The sequence below is a fragment of the Lynx rufus genome, unplaced genomic scaffold, assembly GCF_022079265.1.
Source record: "Lynx rufus isolate CCGP_SWC_20201006 ecotype Redwood Valley unplaced genomic scaffold, mLynRuf1.p SCAF_9, whole genome shotgun sequence".
NCBI lineage: Eukaryota > Metazoa > Chordata > Mammalia > Carnivora > Felidae > Lynx > Lynx rufus.
In genome coordinates, this window is record NW_025814897.1 from 70,650,020 (window position 1) to 70,667,204 (window position 17,185).

A 17,185-nucleotide genomic window follows, 5' to 3' on the forward strand; every position below is an offset into this window, starting at 1 on the left:
TTAAGAATTTTGAAGTTGTGGTGTGCCTGGGTGGCTCAGTTAGTTAAGTGTGTGACTCTTGGTTTGGCTCAGGTCATGATCTCCCGGTTCTTGAGTTCGAGCCCCGGTTCAGGCTCTGTGCTGACAGTTCACACCTTGGAGCCTGCTTTGGATTCTCTCTCTCTCCCTCTCTCCCTCTCTCTGCCCCTCCCCCACTCAAGCTCTGATTCTCTATCAAAAATAAACAAACATTAAAAAGAAGAATTTTGAAGTTGTTATTCAATATATGAATGTTTAGGATTGTTATGTTCTTAATGAATTAATCTCTTTTTCATTATAAAACAATCCTCTTTATTCCTGGTAGGTTTTTTGCTCTGAAATCGACTTAGTCTGATATTTATATTGCCACTTCAAGAGGCTTTCCATTAGTATCAGCATGGTATATCTTACCCCATCCTTTCACTTTTAACCTATTTGTCTTTTACACTGAAAGTAGATTTCTTGTAGGGTCTTGTTTTTTGGGGGTTGTTTTGTTTTGTTTTGTTTTTTAATCCAATTTGACAATGTTTGCCTTTTTTTTTCTTTTTAAATGTTTATTTTTGAGACAGAGACAGAGTGGGTTAGAGGCAGAGAGAGAGGGAGACACAGAATCCGAAGCAGGCTCCAAGCTGTCAGCACAGAGCCCAACGCGGGGCTCGAACTCCCGAGTCGTGAGATCATGACCTGAGCCGAAGTCGGACGCTCAACCGACTGAGCCACCCAGGTGCCCTGACAATGTTTGCCTTTTAATTGAGGTGTTCACACAATCTACCACCAATGTGATTACCGTCATCACTGAATCATCTTGATATGTTTCCTATCCATCCTATTTGTTCTTTAATCTGCTTATTCTTTTTCTATTTTCTTCTGGGTTAACTATATTGCTTTTATGATTCCATTTTATGTCCTTTGTTGGCTAATGAAGTACGTACCATGTTATTTTAATGACTGCCTTAGAGTTTATAATACACATTTTCACTCATCAAAGTTCAAATGCATTCTGCCCATTCACATATAGTATAAGAGGCTTACTACAGTAACACATTTCTCCTTCCTACATTTTGTTATCTTTTACTTCACAACAGAGTGTTACCTTTTTTTGCTTTAAACATCCAGAGTATATTTTAAAGAGACAAATAACAATAAAAGTAATTTATATTTACTCACATAATTGCCATTTCTGGTGGGTTTGTTTTTGTTTTTTGTATAGATCCAAACTGCCATTTGGTATAATTTTCCTTCTTTTTACATTTCTTATAACACAGGTCTGCTGGTAATAAATCTTCTCTTCCCACCTTTTGCATATCTGTGGAGTATTTCACCTTCATTTTTTGAAACAAATATTTAATGGGTATTTAATTCTAGACGAGTTTTCTTCTCTCGGTACGTGAAAGATGTTGTGTCACTATCTTCTGCCTTGAGTCGTTGCCCATGAGAAACAGTGGTGACCACTGCCATCCTTATCTTTGTTCCTCTGTGCGTAGTTTTCTTTTCCTCTGGTTATCTGTCACGTTTCCTCTTTTTCGCTGGTTTCAGACAATTCCATTTTAATTTGTCTCATTCTAATTTTCTTCATATTTCTTATGTTCAGGGTTTGTTGAGCTTCTTAAATGTATGCATTTTACAGTTTTCATCAAATTTAGACATTTTCCAGCTGTTGCTTCTGGCTATTAATCCCATCCAGGGTATTTTTCATCTCAAACATTGTAGTTTCAATTTCTACAAGTTTGATTTTGATCTTTCTCTATCTTCCATGTTTCTCCCTAACATACTCAGTCTTTTCTCTAGCTTCTTGAACATATGGAATATAGTCATAGAACTGCTTAAGGTATCTGTTCACTAATTCTATCGTGTGTCATTTCTGGGTGTGTTTCTACTCCTTGTTTTTTCTCCTTATTATGAGTCATATTTTCCTGCTTCTTGCTTGGTAATTTGAATGGATGCCTGGGTACTAGACTTTGACCTACCGGGTTCTGGATAGTCTGTATTCCTATATATATTCTTGAGCTTTCTTCTGGGATGCAGTTATTTGGAAAGTGTAGTCCTTTTTGTTCCATAGTGCCAGAACAGAATTACCCTAGAGCTAATTTTGCCCTACGACTGGAACAAAACCTTCTGAGTACACTACCCAATACCCCAAGAATTAATGATGTTTTTCACTCTGGCTAACCTGGAGCAGGAATTATTCTTGGCCCTATTTGAGCTCAAGGTATTGTTCCCTCTAATCTTTTAAGGTAGTTTGCTCTCCCAATTTAATATTCCATTTCTAAAATTCAGCAACTCAGTACAGTATCATCAGGTTATTCCATTAATGCAAACATCTAATAATTACACTACCACCTAAGAGTTGATATTGTGTTGTGTTCCAAAAGGGTAGCAGGCAGGTTCTACACAGCTCTAGTATACCCAAGTTTTTGTAATTTTTAAACTTCCCTGCCTCTCTTCAAAATAGCTTATGCACCATAAGGCCTATGGTTTTGAAATATAAATCAATCAAATCAAGCAAGCAATTAACAACTAGTGAGGAAGCCAAGTAAGAAAAGAAAGCTTCACAGAAGCCAATTTTAAAAAGACAATTCCTATTTTAACTTGACATGGGAAATTCCTTCCTACAAAAAAATACCACCATGTTGTCACAAATTCTGTTCCTTCTTCCTGGGATGCCATCCCTTCTCTCCCAACCCTATACTCTTAATTTGTTCCTTAGTAATACTTCAAGACTCAAGCAATCAATAACTTCCCCCTCAGTGCTGATGCAGTTTTGGAACAGCACCCCAGAGCTCCCATCATGCCCTACAGTGAACAAAACTAAACACACTATACTCCAATTTTTGATGTTGCTTTTTCTCGCTCTCCCACCATCATATCCCTTGTAGCTAGGGAGGAAGGCATATTTGTCTTTGTACATCCAGAGCCTAGAAGAGTACATAGTTAACGAAATCAAACATGTTAAGTAAACAGAGTATGACCAAATAAGTAAAACTTGAAATAAAAGATACAGGAAGAAAAATAAAAATTAATATTTGAGACTAGTCAATCTCAATAATTATTAATATAACTTTGGGGGAGGGACATGTCCTCAAAAATTTTGCCATGTCTTTCAGCACAATTATTCTTCAAAAAGGTACTTTGTCCCACACCTCCTGCATAATGTAATTCAGCTAGAGAGAAATGGCAAATGAGGTATCTTTATACAGAAAAATTAATGAATTAATGGCCTACATGATAAAATACTCCCAATACTAATTTTGTGCCTCATTTATTTATTTTTAAAGTACTGTCTCACATCACTGTCTTCCAGCAATCAAGGTCAGCAAAGTTTGTGCATACATTACTGGTCAAGAAATCTCTACCACATATAAAGCTGCTTTTGAGCTCACTGGAGTAGCATTATTTTAACTAAGAAGTAGAAATAGCATTGTTACCACCAGAGCAAGCAAACACAAAAATGAGCCAAAAGAATATTACATGGAACAAAGCCAAAGCTTTATGAAGCCAAAATCAACAGAAGATTGAAAGCTACACAAATAAGGATTTCCTAGATGTTCCCCAACCCAGAGAATTCTATAAAGATACCAAATACTAAACCTCATCTCTTGGATATTTTAATTTGGTGGGTCAGCACTACCCAGAAATGTTCTGTTTTAAGCAACAAAGGTGAATCTGATATAACAAATTCACAGACCTACATCTGGGAACCTCCAGTGACCCTCACTTCAAAGGCACAAATGAATATTAGCAGATATCCACAATAATGAGTATATCTAGTACTATGTATTTCCAAATGGAGAGGAGCAAATATGAATGATAGAGCAGTTTTATCCAACAAACTGGGTTTAATAGGAAGAGACCAACAGAACCAAAACTTGTTTTTGTGGGTTTTTTTTAAATGCCTATTGTATAGAAAGAATCATCAAATTAATACCACATCTTGATTCACTGATGCCTTGAATCATTCAATTCAGCAAATATTTATTGAGTGTGTGTCTTTGTTCTACGTACTAAGGACAAAGCATGAACAAAACTGATCGAAACTGAGAAGCCCTCATGCTACTTACATTCAACGGTTTACAGATCTTTAGATACAGAGAAGGCAAAAACAGGTAAGGCAAGAAGAGGACCCTGACTCTACTATTGGGGGTAGGGGTGAGGTCTTTCCCTGGGAGGCTACAGGGGCATACTGTGGTCAAGGTACTAAACAGAGATAGTGGGGGTTAGTACACTTGGGTATTATCCTAAGTGTATTGGGTTCCTTTCTCAAATTAACAGTGGCCACTAGCACCTAACAAGGAGGAAAGGAGAGGGGGAGGCTAAAGTAAGCCAGAGGAAGAAAGGGTAAACACAAAAAGAACAGAACAGTCCATTTCTAGACAGGGCTGAGTCAAGGACAAGGAACTTGAAATCAGAGATACAGCAAAGTCCACAATCCAAGCACACATACTGCTGTATTAAATTTCAGAAATCAGTATGCTATTATATGTACCTACTTTTACATTTTAGCAAGCACCTGTGTTCTCTTCCTCCACCTTAGATAGAATAAACAAGATGATCAACGTTATTTATCTCTAAGGGGCTCGGTGTGTGGTAACTCTAACCATTCAAATTCTTCTTATTTAATGACAATTTCAGTGACTTTGTTCTTTCTATTGCATGTTATTAGTGTCTAGAAAAGGGTTCAATAAATATTGGATGGATGGAGGGATGGATGGATGGATGGATGGCTGGGATGGAAGGAAAGGAAGGAAAGGAAGGAAAGGAAGGAAAGGAAGGAAAGGAAAGAAAGGAAGGAAAGGAAGGAAAGGAAGGAAAGGAAGGAAAGGAAGGAACGGAAGGAAGGAGCAAATCCAGAGATACAGAAGCCAAAGGAAGTTATTAATAAGCAAAAGCTCTTCTGCTTGACCTCTTCCCAGATAGGTTCAGAATCTCGGGAACCAATAATAGGAATGTCCAGGGCTGACCCACAAATTCAAAGAACATGGAGAACTGGCATTTGCTATGTAACAGAAAACTGGCAAGAAACTAGAAAGAGTCGAAAGGATTGTGTCTAACACAAAGGCAGAAGAGAATGAACTGGGTCAATAACTAAGAGCAAGTAAGACTGGTTACTGAGTAAGAACCCTTTAAGGATGATGACCAAAAAGTCAACATTTCTAAACAGGGGAAGAAATTTTTATGGATCCTGTTGCCTGTCCAGGCTGTTAGTAAAGCAGGTAAAGGTACCAAGACATTATACACAACACCCTTAATTCTAAAGAGACTTTAAAAACGTAAAAACCTTTAGCACAGCACCTCAACTTCAAATGCACAGTGTATGGCTCTCACGGCTGGGAGGTAAAGTGGTCTTTGTACAACTAGAGCCTTAGAAGAAGGTGCACCTGAGGCCTAAGATACCTGTGAGAGAGAAGGAAATACTGGCAAAGAAAGAGTGGAGGCATAGGTTAAGGTATCCCAGAGCTAAGTAAACAAAGTGTTTCAAAAATGAGAGTATGAGCATCTGTGTCAAACGTTACTGACATCTACGTAAATGGTGACCTTGACTGGGGTGCTGCATGCCTGAGGTCAGAGCAAGCAAGAATGGCAGGAAAGAGAGGAGAGCAAGTGTAGATAACGCTTTTAAGGAGTTTTGCTTGATACAAGAAGCAGAAACGTACACAGAGAAGAATGTGAGATTAAGAACACGCTTTTGCTGTAGTTACTTTTTGTTTTAAAGATGAGAGCCACTGTAGCATGACATGCTTGTGGGAATGATTATGCAGCAGAGAAATGGATCAACCAGAACAGAACCATTGCTGGGGTGACATCTATGAGCTAGTGAGAAGGAGCGGGACCCAGGGCCTACTAGAGAGGATGGGCATAGATAGGTAAACAGTTTATCCACAGAAGTGAGGAAAGGCAGAATTGATGGGGTACATGTGCACTTAGGTTAGTATTATGTGGAGGTGGAAACATGCAGAAATATCTCAGTGAAATAGGAAAATATGATTCATCATTAGCCATGAGTGAGGAAGGGGAATAAAGCGTTGTAAGTTTAAGAATGAGAAAGTGAGTAATAAGCATGAAAACAAGTGGGAAATGAATGGACAGGGAAAGGTGGTAGGTTTCCTGCCAGCCAGTATTCAAGGCTCCTGTAAGTGCAGCCATCATGCCTGAGTGTGCGGGAACCCAGAAAAGAGAAGAGGAAGCATAAACAGGAAAAAGTTTTTCTTGGCGCCCATCCTTCAGAGTAGAATCTATGGGAATGAGCAAAAATTAAGCAGTCAGATATGAGCCACTTGCTCTTCTCCCCTGGGGATATACACAGCTGAGCTCTCAGCTACAGGTAATTTATCCTGTGTACGGTTTAAAGCAGAGAAATGAATACAGAAGATCTTACTCCAGCCTAAGTGCGTATGTTTTGGGTGATGGAAATATGAAACTTATCATCCCCCTACAATGTTCCTCTCATCACCTTGTTTCTCATTTTACCCGGAGAATCTTTACTCTTATAAAAAGGAAAAAAAAACCTAGATGAAAAATTTTGTAAGCCTATGGCATGAAACAAAGCCAGTGCTGAATATCTGCAGACAGATGGAAACCATACACCAAACACTGGCAATCTTTGGTACATGGAGGATTAAGAGTAACGCATACAGACCCTCTGCCCCAAGCCCATCACAGCAGGGCCTATGGGGGGGGGGGGGGGAGTGAGGGGGGGCATACATTCCCCTACTTTCCCTGCCCTACTTTTCCCAGCCACCACCTACCCTACAGGAGACCTCCCACGCACCCCAGGCCTCCTACCTAGTCTGTTACTAGAGTTGTATATGGCCATGAAAAGGGTTTGACAAAAACCTTTTCCATAATCATGGCAGAAAGCACTCAGGGGTGGGGTAGAGGTCAGTGTTAAGATTGGGGGAGGGGCGCCTGGGTGGCGCAGTCGCTTAAGCGTCCGACTTCAGCCAGGTAACGATCTCGCGGTCCGTGAGTTCGAGCCGCGCGTCAGGCTCTGGGCTGATGGCTCAGAGCCTGGAGCCTGTTTCCGATTCTGTGTCTCCCTCTCTCTCTGCCCCTCCCCCGTTCATGCTCTGTCTCTCTCTGTCCCAAAAATAAATAAACGTTGAAAATAAAAAAAAAATTAAAAAAAAAAAAGATTGGGGGAGAGCCGCTTGCTTGCCACAGAGCTCCTCTGTTAGGATTTCCCAGATTCGGTAACATAGAAAAGTGTTTCTAGTATTAGAAAGGACTGACAAGAGCAGCAGACAGGTTCTACTGGCAACATTTAATAAATATAACTAGGTTTAGAAACCCTGAAGGAAATGACCCCCCCCAAAAGGAATTAAAAAATAAATGTACTCTATACTCTAGGCTTAAGATGTGAGCAGTGCTGTATTCTAAGTTATTTCAAACCACTTACACTTGTTTGAAGTGAAGATCAAATTTTTTTTTTTTTAATTTTTTTTTCAACGTTTATTTATTTTTGGGACAGAGAGAGACAGAGCATGAACGGGGGAGGAGCAGAGAGAGAGGGAGACACAGAATCGGAAACAGGCTCCAGGCTCTGAGCCATCAGCCCAGAGCCTGACGCGGGGCTCGAACTCACGGACCGCGAGATCGTGACCTGGCTGAAGTCGGACGCTTAACCGACTGCGCCACCCAGGCGCCCCATAGAAGATCAAATTTTTTCACCATAACTTTGTAATAATTCAGATGTGAAAAGGACCTAGCAGTAAAACTTATTCTACATTAAGTATCACGAGTAAACATTTCTAAATCTTAGCATTAGAATATCATTCCCTTAAGCCCATGTTTTAAACTTGATATAGCTTCAACAAAATTTTACAAATAGAGCACACAAATTAAAGATTATGTTTTAAATAGTTAACTACAAAATAGAAGGCTGTCCTCGATGCTATTATCAACCCATTTTTCCTGAGGTTCATACTTTTCAAACAAAATGTTAAAAACATCAACACAAAGTTATATAAAAACAAAAGAGAACTTAAATGCCAAAAAAAAAATTAAGAAACAACTTAAAAACTTATATTCCAGATATGGGGTAGAGGCTAAAGCCCTAAAAGAAACAGACACAAAAAGACAATGTAGAGCCTGCATTTATTCATATCTGACCTTGTTCTGCTCCTTCGCAAAAACGTGAGCAGACAAGGTGCCCAATACTTTAAAAATTAAATGTGAAATAAGAGGGTAAAGAAACAAGTGAGTATAATCCAGCCTACAACTAAATACCAAAAATATTCTTTTCTTACAGGTTACTGGTGTTAGAACCAGCCAGTATAAAGAAGTAACAGAAAATTCCATCATTAATGGGACTTAGGGAAAATCCAAATAACTGTAATTTACGTTAAAACCACTCTCTAGATGAAGGTAAATTAGCATTCACTGAATGAGTTTATGGGGCACCTGGGTATCTCAGTCGGTTAAGCATCCGACTTCGGCTCAGGTCGTGATCTCGCAGTTTGTGAGCTCGAGCCCCGTGTCGGGCTCTGTGCTGACAGCTTGGAGCCTGTTTCAGATTATGTGTCTCCTTCTCTCTCTGCCCCTCCCCCACTTGTGCTCTCTATCAAAAATAAATAAATGTATAAAAAATTTTTTTAAAACACTGAATGAGTTTGGCCTTAAGTAAGGGTAACTTTAAGATGAGCTAACTGAATTAGAGTTGTGGTGATTACTCACGAAATAAGAACATGTGAATGGAGGTGGTACAAATATGGGCTTACAGAGTCAACTGAAGTGTGGTGTAAAAATATGTGAGAATTTGACTTCCCCAAACCCAGACTGCCAAGCTCAGCAGTTTCCCTGATCATGGCACTTTCAATGGTTTCAAGAAACACATCCATTCACTGACATGATCATCAATAATGGGATTCCCAACAGCAAAGTTCCTTCTTACCTGTCTTTGATGATCCAGATCTGCTTTATTACCAATTAAAATCATTGGAAACTCATCCCGATCCTTCACTCTGAGAATCTGTCTTTGAAACTTATAGATTTCTTCAAAACTAAAACAAAAACAAATTAATTTGCTCAAATCTCAGAATTTGGCAAGTTCCACAGCCCATTTAGTACCTTATTACTTTTCCTTTTTCTATAAAAACAAGAAAATCCAAATTCAATAAAATAGTGATCTACACATGAACAGGAGATCTACATGTTAATACTAGTACAAACCTGCCTCGATCTGTGACTGAAAAGACCAACAGGAAACCCTCGCCGGTTCTCATATACTGTTCTCTCATAGCTCCAAACTCTTCTTGTCCTGCTGTATCCAGAACTAAAGAGAAAACAACACATGTAACCGTGTTCGTATTTTCATTTTATGAATGACTTTCCCTTAAGGGCAGGGCCCAATTAATGTGGGTCCTTTAGAGTATATATTTTAGACTCGGTATAATAAACAAAAAGCCTTCTCTTCCTAGTGCTTTATTCTCAACACTAGAGACAAATATATCACCCAGCAGACAGTTTCAGAGTCCTCTTCATCAGTACGAGTTGATTTTTGTAAGCTAGAATATATTAGCATACCAATTACAAGGTTAAAAATATCAAATATATCTAGGCAGATGGAGTCAGACAACTTCTAAAGTCACTTGGATGTTTTATCTCCTCCACAGAAAGGACTGAAAAAGATACCCATTCAAGAAAGATCCCTTGGTCTGCTCTCCCCAAACACCTTAAAGAGCAAGCGCTAATGTTATTTACTGATCTCTCTGAATGAAAGAATCCTCGAACTTAAAAGAACAGGGCTATCTTTTGTGGAGATGTGTAATGTGTAGCCAAGCCCAAAACCCTATTTGCTAAAGCCTCCTCCGTGCTATAAATTCTAAGCAAGTTGACAAATATTGACTCTTTTTCTATATTTACTACACCCATTTTAACCTTTGCAAGAAAGTAGATAGGGCTGAAACTTCATGTTTCTTTCCAAATGTCCCTAAAAATTCAACTCCAACTAGTTACCATGACATGATTAGTTTCACCAGCACAAGATCAACACAATTACTGTTTTATATTACATTTGCTGAGGAATATTTAAATACCTTAATATGTAGGATAAATATTTAAATATTCAAATATCCTAATATGCAGATTCATCAATCAAAGCTGATGAAAGACACGGGCTTCAAGACCACATTTCAATTGTAGTATGCAACCTAGCAAAACACCCAAGCTTACTTTTCAAAAATATGATATGTAAACTATCAAATAAAGGAAGATTACTTACTATCTAGCCGGGCTGCTCTGTCATCTATCACACACTGCTTTGTGTAGGAATCCTCGATGGTTGGGTCATAATCCGTCACAAAATAGGACTGTAAGAAAAATAACCTCATTTTTAAATTTATGTTTACTTGCCCACCCAAGTACCAATTAACTTTATCAAATCTCACTGATCCAGAATGAATAGCAATAGTTTCATTGTATTAAGGTTTCTCCTACTAAACCTTAATAAACGTTTACTACCTTATTTGGTTTACAAAAATAGTAGTATCCTACTATAGTTGGTTTCCAACTGAATAAAACGTATTCAGAGTAGCTTCCAAGTGGAGAAAACGTACTGATATCTCTGAATCCTCCTATCTGATATATGCAAGAAGACTGCAAAAGACCTAATGCAGTGTTTTCATAATTATATATAATTTTTTCAATCATATATACCTAAGATGGGTGTATACACACACACACACACACACACACACACACACACACACACTGCTCACAGTCTTATAAAAATAGAAAAAACACAGTTATAATTCAAGTCTATCTGCAACCCAGGGGTAAGCATCAGTTCTAAGAACAAAGGAGTCTGAAACAAAGGAAGACACAGCCTGGAAGATCCCACACCCCACCTTCATTTCTCCCCTTCTTTCCTCATACTTGGTTTTTCCCCATTCATTTATTTGCCTTGTGTATTATCATAAGGAAACATGATTTCGGAATTTTTTTTTTCTTTTGGCTGGGATTTCAAACTTACTCGTTCACTGATATTTTTGTGTTTTTTTTTTTTTCATCTCTAGGATCTATTTCTGTCTTTCTCTGTTAGCAAAGCCTCCCAACTTATCTTCTGCAATCAGCAGAAGAAAGGACAGTTAAGGTAGCAGAGTAGGAAGGGAAGAATCTCAGTGAGCCAGTTAAAAATGTTTGTGTATTACACTTCACCATTTTTTAAAGGTTTTAAAAAGAAAACAACAGCGACAATAAGACTCAAAGAGACTTATTTCCCACTTCTTAAAAGGGCACTAACTAGGACACTGACATCATCCTTCTTTTGTTCTGAGCATCTCCTTTGCTCTCCCCTCTTGACTGACTTCCTCAAAGCCTACTTTCCCTCTGGCTCATTACCAAATCTGAGGGAATGACTTGGAGGAAGGCAGCTTAATGCTGGGAGCCAGAGCCAAAGGGGTTCAGCCATTCTTCAGGCAAGGGTTCCTGGCAGCTAGACCTGCTGGCTCCAGGGACACAGCATTCTTAAGTGACAACCCCCGGCATGTGTAGTATGCAAACACCAAGAAGCTACTCAGAAGTAGGCACTCTGAACAAGACTTCTAAAGAAACTCCTGGTTGGGGAGTTGGGGGTGGGAAGGAGACACAGATCTGCTTGCTACTACTATCACCTCATATATTGTATTTTTGAAGGACACTTTCCATACTTTATTTATATTTTAGGATTAACTTTAATTGCTAAAATGCAGGGTTTTTTTTTTTTTGTTTTGTTTTTACAACAAAGTCAGTAAAAGAAACATTTACCAACAAGAGCAGCTCTGAGTAGAAATCCATCTCCATCACCACCCTATTCCCATTTAAAAATAAACAGATATCAAAACAGAGATTATACTTTTTGGCCTCCGCACCTCTTCAAAAAGTGATACAACTGGCAACAAATAGTACCTTTATGCCCACTATTCTAAACAACTTAAAACTGCAGTCTTTCCCCAAGCAAGTTGGATAAAAGCATGCTGTTTACATCTTTTTAAGATTAGTTTCCTGAAACAGGTTCCTCAGCAAGAATCGGATACTTCCTGCCATGCTTTTCATCTTGTAAAACCTGAATTTTATTGACTACTCCCAGTTTATGCCTAAATGTGCTAAAATGTGCTGCACTGTCCCTCCCACTTTGAAAAAATAATGGACAAATATTAAATATATTTTAATCATGAATAACTAAAATTCTTTCGATGGACAGGGTTGTTTTTTTTTTTTTTTTGCACTGTTGAGACAGAATTAAGACATTAACGTATGTAGAAGATTATTGGGTTTAAGTAACTTTGAGGGCCATTAAAACAAATTTTGTTTTCCTTTTAGTGGCTATTTAAGTTTCACATTTTCTTTGGCCATCTTAGCTCCTGAAACGTAATAAAAATTTTGCCACTTAGCTAACTAACACTGGCATGCACTTGTTTCACTGATACTAATTTTTAAGGCAAACTAATTGTTGGAATTTCTAGATATTTAGGTCTACATTTCATCTTCATTGTGTCCTGTTTTCAAACTGCACCTGTAGGGACCATCGCCTTGTTGCTATATATCGATTTTAAGGAGCCATCCTCTTTGTAAGCATCTTTCTCCTTCATAAAAATTCATCCTAAGGGGCGCCTGGGTGGCTCAGTCGGTTGGGCGGCCAACTTCGGCTCAGGTCATGATGTCGAGGTCCGTGAGTTGGAGCCCCGCATCGGGCTCTGGGCTGACAGCTCAGAGCCTGGAGCCAGTTTCAGATTCTGTGTGTCCCTCTTTCTCTGCCCCTCCCCCATTCACGCTCTGTCTCCCTCTGCCTTTCAAAACTGAATAAATGTTAAAAAAAAAAAAAAAAAAATTCATCCTAAGGAACACCGCTCCAGGCCCTGACTGACACAGAATCCAAAACCCTCTTCTCTCTCGAAATTCCTAGAAGCCACAAGTCACAATGTGCCTAAAAAGAGCATTCTTCCTGCGCAGGTAGCAGGTAACGTATATAATCATCCTCTCTCACTATGAAGACATAATGTTTCTGTTACTTAAACCCAGGCACCAGATATTTAAGGTAGCATATCACCAACAAGAAATCAGTCTCTGGTGATGGACAGTGCTGGATTTGATACTAACTGTGCCACTTTCTAGCTGTGGAAACTGAGACATGTTACTTCTCTGACCTTTAGCATCTGTAAAATAGGACAGTAACAAACCCTCCTGGAGCAGATAAACTGAAGAAATATTTATAAAGTGCCAAGACATGCTGATGATTGATAAATGTTAACCACACTGTATTATTATTTCTGTCACACAATTAGAGGATATGAGTTAGTGTTTTTATTCAAGTATAAAGACTCATTAATCCCAGGAACAGCTGTAATAATTCCAATCCTGCTTATACCACAAACCAACCTTGGGACCTGGTATCCAAAATGTTGTGAGTCAAGATAATCTCCCCATCCGGAGTTTTGGAGATACTGTCTGGAACCTGAGCAGTAATTACACAGATACACACATAGGTAAAAATTCATCAAGCTGTACACAAGCTGTGTGCATTTTTGTACATATACAAATTACACCTCTATATAAGACACATAAATTTAATGGCCCCCTACTGTTTACAGGATTCAGTACTTTACACAACATGCAAATCCTTCTAGTTTGATCTGTGCTGCTCACCATTCGAAGCCTTATTTTTCACTACCTAAAGTCCTCAGCCAATTGCTCTTGCTATCCTGGTTTCATTCGTTTGACAGTTATTTATAGAGAGCATCACAGGGACAAGGCCCTATTTTCACAGAGCCCACTGCTTTTTAGACAACACCCAGTAACTGCGCTGTGGCTGTGGGTGAGAGGAATAGAGAATGTTAAATGTACTGGCCAAAGAACTGAAACAGCATAAAATGCCAATACCATGCTAGTTCAGAAGGCAACAAAACATAAGTGGTTAATACCCTACTCCTGTAGGAACTGTGTGTACACTCACTTATAAACATAGTCCAGCAATTTGCCAAAAAAGAATAGTCTCTCTCCTGAGGCTGCTAGAAGTTACCAACCACAGTCCAGAAAGGATATTCTATAGCAGAACGTAAGAAAAAAATAAGTACAGTATTTGCATAGCAGAAGACCATAGAGAACAGTACAGAAGAGGAAAGGGGGACAGCAAAGAGAAAGTAATGTGCTTTCTTAGTATCACAAGAAAGAATGCATGCAGAAGGATCCCGGAAAGAAAGAGAATGCCTGCTTTCAAAGGGCGCGATGACTTCCAGGTAGTAAGAGGGGCAAATGGAGCTAAGTCTCTTTAAGGTTAAGATATACAGAGAAAAGTTTAGAATTAGGGAAGCTATCCCATTCACACAGGGAGTCTATTTCCCCCTGATAAAATCTGACAACCTGGCTTGGGTAAGGTCGTCAGAAGCCCTTAGTAACACAAGAGCATTATGCTGTGATGGCAGGAATAGTATTCCTGATTATATGCCACTAGATTGCACAACAGGAATTCTGCTTGGCTTAAGAGAATTGCCAGCTCGCCATCTTCCCATTCACAGCAGCCTTAAGGAAGAAACAGAAGGGGGAAGGGGAGGAAAGAGAATAGGCTGAGGCCACTTCTGCATTCAGTGGGCGAGTGAGAGCCCACTTTCTCCTGACCCCCAGCTACTGGTGAGAGTGCAGTTCCCAAGCACTGCCACAGAGCGGTGTCTGGTCTATACACTGGGACGGGTAATGTACTGGAAATTGTGTGGAACTCCGTAAATCTAGCACACTGGTTAAATTCACTACCCTTGCATATGTAAAGACAGGAGGCTAGATCTAAAGTGCCACTGGGGAGTTTTAAACAAACGATAGGGCATTTCTGAGCACAGTGCCATTTTCAGGAAAGTCTCAGGAGTCCTCTAAAAACATGGGGTACAGGAGGAGGGGAAAGGGAGACTTTTTTTCTTGACATCCTAGTCAGCTCACCCTTTTCCCCCACACTACACACAGAATCCACATCATGAAACATTCCAGGTACAGAATTCTGTGGTTCTCTGCTCCCCTCCACTCCAAGTCAGTACTTTCCTATTCTTAATTCTATCCACAAAATCTGTATTATGTTTTTTTTTCAATTATGATAGAATAAACCAAAACAGGTTTCCTATGGGCCCATTTTCTATCAATACAAGCACTTATAAAGTCTTTGTTGGTAACAGCATGATGAGAAGAAAACTTATGGGCTCCAGGGTCTGAAAAACCTAAAATTCAAACCCAGATACACCGTTCCACTACTAGAGTCCTTGGGTAAACTGATTAACATCTCTAAAGCCCATTTTCTTAACAGAAAAGGGTAAGAAGAGGGATAATTTAAGGAGGGCATGTCCCAGTGCCTGCTTCAGATGCAGCACTGAAGGATCATGGGAAAAGAGAAACCTCTGACCCAAGGGGCGGAGCACGGCTGCCCCGAGGCAGCCACGGAAGAGCCTGGTCAGAGAGAGCAGTGTATGCCCCATTCTCTTCCTGGCTAGGACTGTCTGTCTGCCTAGGTTCCACTGCCTCATCCCACCACAGTATCCTAGTGTGTGGGGCCACCAGGGAAGCAGCAGGGTGGAGTGGAAGGAGCCTGAGTTATACAGACCAGAATACTACTTTTACTACCTATGGGAAGTTCAGCTACTTTTACTACCTATGGGAAATTAAAGCACCACATTTAACCTGTCTGAACCTCAGTTTCCATGTCTGTTAAGATGGAAATAATACTGAGCTTGCAGGATTGTTGTGAAAAGTAAAACTACTGTATGTGGAATACAAAGTACAGCCTATGACACACAGTAGGCCCTTGTAAGTCTTAGCTAATGAAGGCCAATCCAATCCATACCTTACTTCCTTTGCAAGGCCTTCAACACCCCAACCAGAAAACAATCTCAATATGCCTTAATTTCTCTTATCCTTAAGGTGACAGGTCTGGATTTCCCCAACTTCAAGTACTGTAGACTGTGATTTGGAAAATATATACACCAAACTTTATATATACCTTGGAACTGATACTTACATTTTCCTTTTCCAATTGCTTATCTTTTCATATATGTGTACATGTGAATGTATAAATGATGCACTGAGCTAAACTCAAAAGAGTAGAAGCATACTTTCCTTCAAAGCTCTTCCTTGCTCCTGAATGAAATCTAACACGTCTCCTAATTTTTTCCAATCACTCTTTGATTATACATAATTGTTCAATCACTATCAGCCCCAAAACATCATGATTTCAATAGTTAAGATGTCTAGTATTGACAATTAGTCAATACTCATCTAAATTAAAAAGCTTCTTTCTCCCTTCTGAGATAGAGCTTTCAAGAAGTCTGGAGTGGGGGTGTGGCAGGGGGCACCAGTCAAATATTCTTTCTTTCCCCATTTTGCATCTCTTCTACCTCTAACAAGGCTACCTCTGGCTCCTTTAGCTTTGGAACTGAAGGACTGGGAGAGGTAAGGGGAGTTGAAAGCCCTCACCAATGAAATCTGGTTCCCATGCTAACTTTCTGTGGGTTTCCTGGAAGAATCTTACATGAGACCCTCCATGTGCAATTCCCATGACTTTAGTGAGAAGAAGCTATTTACACTTCTAACCCTCAAATCCTGGAATTTCCATTTCCATCCTGGTTCATATCATCTTCTAGGTGGCCATGCACAGCATCCCTCTTTAGAAGGGTTTAACCTGGTTCTATCCAGAGGCTCAAGGAAACACTACTATCTCTGAAATACAGATTACTTACTAACTATACAGCCCTCTTCCTTTCTCTCTGCTTTCCTATGGATCCACAGATTCTCATACTATTCATTATACTCTACCAAATACCAGGGATACATGTCGAGTTTTCAGAATGATTCTAGTAGACATTCCCTTATCATTTGGCTTCAATGAAAGGGGTTTAAGAGAAGCATCCTGCTCTCTAGAAGCTGTGTGTGGAGGTAGGAAAAGACACAGAACACACCACAAACTAACAACTCTCTCTAAAAACATCCTGGTCTTAGAACCCTTAACTCTCCACACTTTATTTACTGGGGATAAAGAATGGGCTAAATGTGCAAAACCAATTTAAGGCCACCTTCTAAGGCCACCTTAGGCAAGTTCTTGAAATATGAAGGTAACCTGGTAACTACTGCTTTATTCTCAGCCTCTCAAGCTTCAAGAGAAACTCAAATATGGTAGAATTCCAGTTAAAGCCCTGTTACAGATTTCCAACTAGATTTGATGTCC

The 17,185-nt window shown here is 39.5% G+C and overlaps 1 protein-coding gene across 3 annotated transcripts in view; it reads right to left on the reverse strand.

The window, feature by feature from the left end:
* The window catches only part of RRAS2 (RAS related 2), a 76,455-nt gene that overhangs the window by 6,446 nt on the left and 52,824 nt on the right, over positions 1–17,185 (reverse strand). For all 3 annotated transcript variants that reach the window (XM_047070589.1, XM_047070590.1, XM_047070591.1), the window contains exons 2-4: positions 10,235–10,322; positions 9,184–9,286; positions 8,906–9,014 (exon numbers count right to left, since the gene is read on the reverse strand). In XM_047070589.1, coding sequence (XP_046926545.1) covers positions 8,906–9,014; positions 9,184–9,286; positions 10,235–10,322 — 300 coding nt within the window. The remainder of the gene's footprint in view (positions 1–8,905; positions 9,015–9,183; positions 9,287–10,234; positions 10,323–17,185) is intronic.